Source organism: Frankliniella occidentalis, unplaced genomic scaffold (genome assembly GCF_000697945.3).
Source record: "Frankliniella occidentalis isolate FOCC.00 unplaced genomic scaffold, Focc_3.1 Scaffold215, whole genome shotgun sequence".
Lineage (NCBI taxonomy): Eukaryota > Metazoa > Arthropoda > Insecta > Thysanoptera > Thripidae > Frankliniella > Frankliniella occidentalis.
The window spans coordinates 91,033-97,689 of NW_026267341.1; the positions used below are offsets into that span (position 1 = coordinate 91,033).

The window sequence follows — 6,657 nt, forward strand, 5'->3', positions numbered from 1 at the left end:
TCGTCCAAACGTGTCCTGGAAATGTCCAACTTGTGTCCCGCCGTGTCCAACACTCGTCCAAACGTGTCCACGAACCACTTCCCAGGGTGTCCTGGAAATGTCCATCGTGTCCCGCCGTGTCCAACACTCATCCAAACGTGTCCTGGAAATGTCCAACCTGTGTCCCGCCGTGTCCAACACTGGTCCAAACGTGTCCACGAACCACTTCCCAGGGTGTCCCGGAAATCCAACCCGCACCTCTGGAGGAATTCAGGGGGCGTTCAAATGTGTCCCACCTTTGTCCAGGCCGCGCCTAGATGCGTGACCCCGACTGGTGTCCGCACAGTGACCAGGAGTCCAGGCTGAGACGTCGTGACAGCGCGTTGGGTTGCCTATCTGCAGGTGCGGGGCACTGGCGAGGGAGTGGGCAGTTCCCCCACCACTCTACTGCTACCTGCTCCGTGCCTGCAGATAGGCAACCCAACGTACTATCATGTGTGAACCTCGACTCCCGTTGCAAGTTCTTGAGTGCGTCTGTATCGGGTGTCCCGGCTCTTACATGCCAGTATGGCGGGTTGCACACGCGGTGGCTCGCAGGCGCTATCGCTGGCTAGCGGTTCGGCGGGGATGCGCGAAATACCCCGACAGCACCTGCCAGCCGGTCCTTATGCAACCCACCTTACTGGCATGTAAGAGCCGGGTCACCCGGTAAAACACGGTCACCCTCCCCCTTACATTAGTAACGTGCTGCAGACACCCCTGTGGCGCTCTGCCTTAAAAAACTGGATTGGTTTCACACATGAAAAACTAGACTTAAAAAACAGACAATTTTGATTAAGTTCTAGATGTCTCTAAATAAATAGACCTGTTGCATTGGAAAACTTCAGAAAAAATACCATGCCTAGATCATCAAAAATACCTACAACATATACACAAATCAATTGAATTTTAATGTGATAATGATCAGAAACAAAACAAAAAGTAACACTTTAAAGAAATCAGGTACATATACCATTGAATGGTAACAATTAAAATATCAATAAACATAAAAATATAATAAGACAGGGGTCGCAAACTCGCGGCTCCCGAGCCAAGCGCGGCTCGCCTAGCCCGGATCTCGGCGAGCCGCGCACCTCTTGCGTCCGGGTGAACCCGAGGTCGCCGAGAGCCGCGCTCGGGTGGCTCGGAGCTGAGCTGGACTCAGCCGTCGTCGTCTGTCGCTGGACACACGCCGCTCGCTCGCTGGCCCAGTGTGTGTGTCTGTCTTTGTCGCACTCATTGAGGTAGCATTGGGAGTGACAAAGATAGACACACTGGCCGACGACCGAGCGCCGAGCAAAGCTAGCCGGCGGTAACAGCAGTGCGGCCGGGCACGGGTCAGTCGCTGAGGCACCACTACATCTATCTCTCTCACTCTTCTTGCCGAAGAGCTCGTAATGCGTGTGGCCTATGCAGGCGAGGCTCGGCGGATAGCTCGAGTTTGCGACCCCTGTAAGAAGAACATGATTAACACACTACTCACTACTGATTGGTACATTTGTGATTTGACAAAAGTTCTTACAATTCAAATTCAACATAAAAACAATAAAAAGAACATGATTATTAATGTTATGTTAAAAGCCAATATGCGCTCATTAAAACTGAAAGTATGAAGGACAGCAGACATACATGTTCAATTTTCTAATTCTTTTTCTTTTTCTTGTCATCTCCCTCTTCATCACTGCTCTCACTGTCACTAGAGCCTTCCCTGGTCTTCTTCTTTCTCTTCTTATCTCTCTCATCATCACTGGTCTCATCCTCGTCATCATCATTGGTCTTCTTCTTTCTCTTCTTGTCTCTCTCGTCATCACTGGTCTCATCCTCGTCATCATCATTGGTCTTCTTCTTTCTCTTCTAATCTCTCTCGTCATCACTGGTCTCATCCTCGTCATCATCATCTCCCTCTCCCTCACTTTCTTCGCTGCTAGAACTTCCAGACATTTTACTATCTAAGCCATTCTTTGATTTCTTGGGTTCAGCAGCAGTTGATTTTTGCTTATCATTGCCTCTTGCAGCGCCACTATGCTTGCCTTTCTGTACCTCTTGTGTTTTCTTCTTCTTTTCTTTGCTTGCAATTGGTTTTTGTTTGTTTGAGCTGCTTGGGCGTTTCAGATGCGACAGGGCCTTGCTGAGCTCCCTGCGCACATTCCCTATCTCCAAACTTGTCCTGTGATTCATTTTCCATGTCATGGAGTCTAGAATTCCTGTGGACATGAAGATCATGTTAATTTAATAAAAGAAAACTAAATTTCATTCCACTCATTCTTCTCCTTTACATGGTGAACCAAGTATTTTTACTACTGATTGTACATACAATCTCACTCACCTATCATGCTCTTAATGTGATTGTCAGTTATTTGCTTCCCTTTCCCATCTAGTGAATAATCCTTATAATTGTCAGGCCAAAAGAGGGGCACTAGTTCCTGCAGTGTGGACCTAACACCGTGTTTTGCAATATCCACAGTAGCAATGGCTTTGATGCTGATGAACTTTTTTTCACCAATGTGAACCTATTCATTAAACCAAGAAACAATATCATTTTAAGGAAATTATTTTACATAGATTAAATGAAGTGACATTAGAACATTACATGCAGGAAGTGGTTACAAAGGTACCACAAACCATACCATTCCATTGCGGATGTCATAATCGTCTGACTCATCAGGGCAAACATCTCGCAGGTCTTGAAGTTTGCAATGTTTGCCTTCAGATGGCTTCACTGAAAGAAAGACAAAAAACACAACATTAATTCCTTACCAAGTTCACATTTGTAAAAGTTGAAGAACTGTACAATGCACACCACTTTTACTTACTACTGGTCTGCCTGCTTGCAATTAGTTCCAGTTTACTCAGTATCTGCTCATTAGATTTCTTTGTATACTGCTTCATCTTGTTGTACGCATAGGTGCTGCAGCATGTCTTTCCACATGACTCACACATAAGTATGAAAAAACAAAACAATTATTGGTAACTATGAACAGGATTATATGTAAATAGGAATGCAAAACTAGTGCAATAGCTTACACCCTGAGAGCCTGCATTATTCTGTACAGTTTCTCCCCTGTTCTTCTTTGGAAGTTCTGATCTACTCTTACTCTCAAAATCTTTTTCTTCCCTGTTGTTCTGTGGAAGTTCTGATCTATTGTTACTCTCAGAATCTTTTGTGCCATCAGCCTTCTTTGACCCTTTTATTCCAGGAGGTGGAGCTGTATTGTCATGTTTCTCAGTATCTGTTGAGCCAACCTAAAGAAAGATAGAAATAATTAAAATCCTGTTTGTTTCAAAAATAATTACAATTTAGTCTCAAAAGAACACTTTCCATACCTCTTCTACTATACCGATCTCCCAATCACTCATGTGAGATACATCACAAACAAGAGTTCCAAAATTATCACTCTGCTTAACTGGAGAGGAAGTATAACAGGAGTTTTCACCATACCCAGTTTCTGAAAAGAAATTGGACATTTCAAGTCACATATCTTTAAGACTTAAATACTGTCAGTAAAATTATCTTATATACTTTACCTGAATTTTTTTTTAGCCAACTTCATATCCTCATTCTTTTCAGCCTCCTTAATGGCTTTCTTATTTAGTTTTGCTTTGTTCTTTTGCTTCGGAGTCTTCTATATAAAAAAAGAAATAAGTTAAAACCTGCTTACGAATACGCCAAACAAGTCTCATTGGACAGAACGCTTACCTTCTCAACAGAGTTTGCAGGGATGCCGTCACTGCCAGCTTGGCCAGATTTCTTGGCATGTTTAATGAGTTGTGTATCGACCTCTTGGTCCTCCTTCCCCTTCCTGTTCTTGGTTTTCAGCTGTTGAATATTTTTTGAAATGCAATTATGCAGTTGTTGATGACATAGTATTTACTTTAAGAAAGGATGCATTGAAATACTCACTCTAACATCAGCAACGTTTCTCCTCTCTTCAACCACTTCAAAGTTTTGTACATCCTGGGAGAGAGGTGTGAGAGATTTTCAAGGTTTCACAATGAAGCGTTGCGACTTTATAGCATCTGCTATCCCCACCATGGTATCTGGAATATAAAAACACTGCTGCAGTATTCAACTCAAGAAGAAATCCAAATGATCTGACAAATGCGAAGAAAACAGCAAAGAATACAAATATCAAAGGACAGGTTCATTTTCATTGAGGCATAAAAGAGAAAAAGTTGGAAACGGAGTCGCAAGTCTGTTGATGCACCTCTTCAGAGAGAACAAGTTGCGCTCAACTGTACTCTAGGCATCAGTTCCTACCAAGAAAATTAAAGTAACACTACCATAACCTGCATAGCCAAATTCAATGCGCAAAGGGCAAGTTTAAAATTTCTTAGCACACAAGTTCAATAAGATTTCTTACCGTTTACGGCGAGAGGCACAAACCGGTGCAGTTTTTTTTTCCGACTTTCACACCGTACTTCTTCTCTTGGCTCCAGTCATCTGAGTTAAAACGCAGCCTATGACCGTCACTGATAATTTCAAAAATATCCGTGTCCATGAAGGTTGCCCTTTTCTTATCGACCAAATCATGTCCGTACACGTACATTGTAGTGAGTTAAAATAATGCCTGCAACAACCAAACCACGACCCTTCTCAAGCAACCACAAACAAGCGCGCCAAAATGTACGTTGGGTTAGCAAGGGACGCTCATAAAAGCTCCCACGAGGCCGGTCGGAACCGGTCAACCGTCGCTCGCTGCCTTCTTGAACTCTCGACTCGACTCAACCTCCCTCACTCCCCTCCCCCTCCACCCCTCCACCTCACCGTTCCGTTGTTTTTGTTGTGAATTCGTATGAGCAGTATGAGCAGCATACCTGGGACCTCAACCTCTACATCGTTATGAGGGTCTTGAGGGACTGTTTCAATAGGAGGGATGTCGTCCTTGATGATGAGCGAGGCATCAAAGCTGGCGTTCAGGCTTCGAACAGCCGGAGAGGAGCTAAGCAAACATTTAAACAATTATCAATAATGAGCCACAATGTCAGCAAGAGCGAACAACCCAGTTCTGTTCGAAAAAGAATTGTCTTACCATTAACATCATCAGGTGCAGATTCCACGAACGTGGAATCAGCAAGAGGCGTAAAAACACTTGCAGTAGCTGCAAGCTTCTTTGCTGTCTGTCGTTTTGCCTTTTTGTGCTCTGGGCTTCTCAGATCATCAGGTCCCTTTTCAACCACAGTACTCCGGCCTCCATGACTTACAGTGGGCTTCCGGCCCGCTCTTTTCAGATCTCTTAACGTATTATAGCATGTTGCACGCCCTATATTACAGATGAAAAAATGCAATGTGAAACAGGACAGAATTAACACCTAACCTCCAACTGCTCGTCGATCACCGAGCGACTTACCATACTCATACTTCGCAAAGTCTTTCTTCTTTATGACGATATCATATCGGTCGCCGTTGTTATCGTATAAAGAATAATTCATCTCGTCCGCCTCTTTCTTAGTCATTTTTAGTCTTCTCTTTGACAGATGTAACCACGACACTTCTTACTTCGCCACACAATCTTACAAAGTCTACCATACACTTTTTGCCGCCAAGCGGTCTCAGCGCCACACGAAGGTGAGGTAAGCTGTCGACAAGGCCGTGATGGTGACAAACCCTGCCCTGTTCCGCTCTTGGTGATTTCCAACATATGTCCAATGTGTAAAATGTCATTTTGAATATTTAAATTATCAGAAAAACGCATAAAACAGGGTTTTACGGCGTAAAGGCACTCATACGCCCGATGTGCTGTTCTGCGGTTCTGCGGTCTCCCTTCCCGAGGCAAAATAATAGCCTGAATGTTGTCTGAATCTTGTCGAGGGTGACGGTTAATTCGTAGGTAAAGCGCAGTTAAACGGCAGGTCATCGTCAGTCAATCGTCAGTCTATCGGCAGCCAAACCGTAGCCAAACGGCTGATCATCCTCATCGACAAATGGCTGACAAACGTCAGACAAACCACAGCCAGACCGCAGTCCATCGGCAGTCGATCCTCAGCCTAGTTAGACTGAGGATTGACTGACGATGACCTGCCTTCGCCGAGCTCGTCTCTCAGCGACCTCTCTCTGGCCAAGGGAGCAAGCACTCCGACTCCCACTGCGAGGACCGGGGTTCGGTACCGGGCCGGCGACAGCTGGCCGGCCGAGACGATTGTTTTCATTTTCATCTCTTGCAGAGGATTGTCTGAAGATTGTCTGAGGCGCCAAAGTCTGGTAACGCATTGCCAATCCACAGACAAACGGCAGTCAATCCTCAGTCGGTAATTGTTAAGTGACTTTGAGCTGTATCTGGATAAGTAATATAGTTCTACATTTTGGAAAACTTACGACGTCGGTTCGAAGCTCTTCATGTTCAGATTCTTCCTGATCAATATCCGAGGAAAGTTGACGATTATTTCCCTAAAGCAGAAGACTCAAATTAACATACAGGATCAGTGAGTTATTCCAATTGCTATTGTCAGTCATAAAACTTGCCTCCTCTCCCTCTGAGTCAGACAGAGAATCAGATGACCCCAGAGGATCCGGTGGTGCCCAAGCAAAAATGTTCAGATCTGGGCAGATCCACGGAAAAAAATATGTTATCTATTCCAGCACAACTTTTGCTAGGACAACTAACGTGTTTGCTGTCAGCGTGACAAGCAAGGTGTTCGACC

At 44.6% G+C, this 6,657-nt stretch overlaps 1 protein-coding gene across 1 annotated transcript; it reads right to left on the reverse strand.

Annotated features, from left to right (window-relative positions):
* Positions 1–957: 957 nt before the first annotated feature.
* Positions 958–3,237, reverse strand: LOC113215076 (uncharacterized). The gene is made up of 4 exons (XM_026434629.2): positions 2,832–3,237; positions 2,646–2,737; positions 2,345–2,528; positions 958–2,222 (listed from the first exon to the last, which is right to left on the reverse strand). Exons 1-4 carry the CDS (start codon positions 2,956–2,958, stop codon positions 1,873–1,875), a joined length of 753 nt encoding a protein of 250 aa, XP_026290414.2. The 5' UTR covers positions 2,959–3,237; the 3' UTR covers positions 958–1,872.
* Between the last annotated feature and the right edge of the window lie 3,420 nt (positions 3,238–6,657).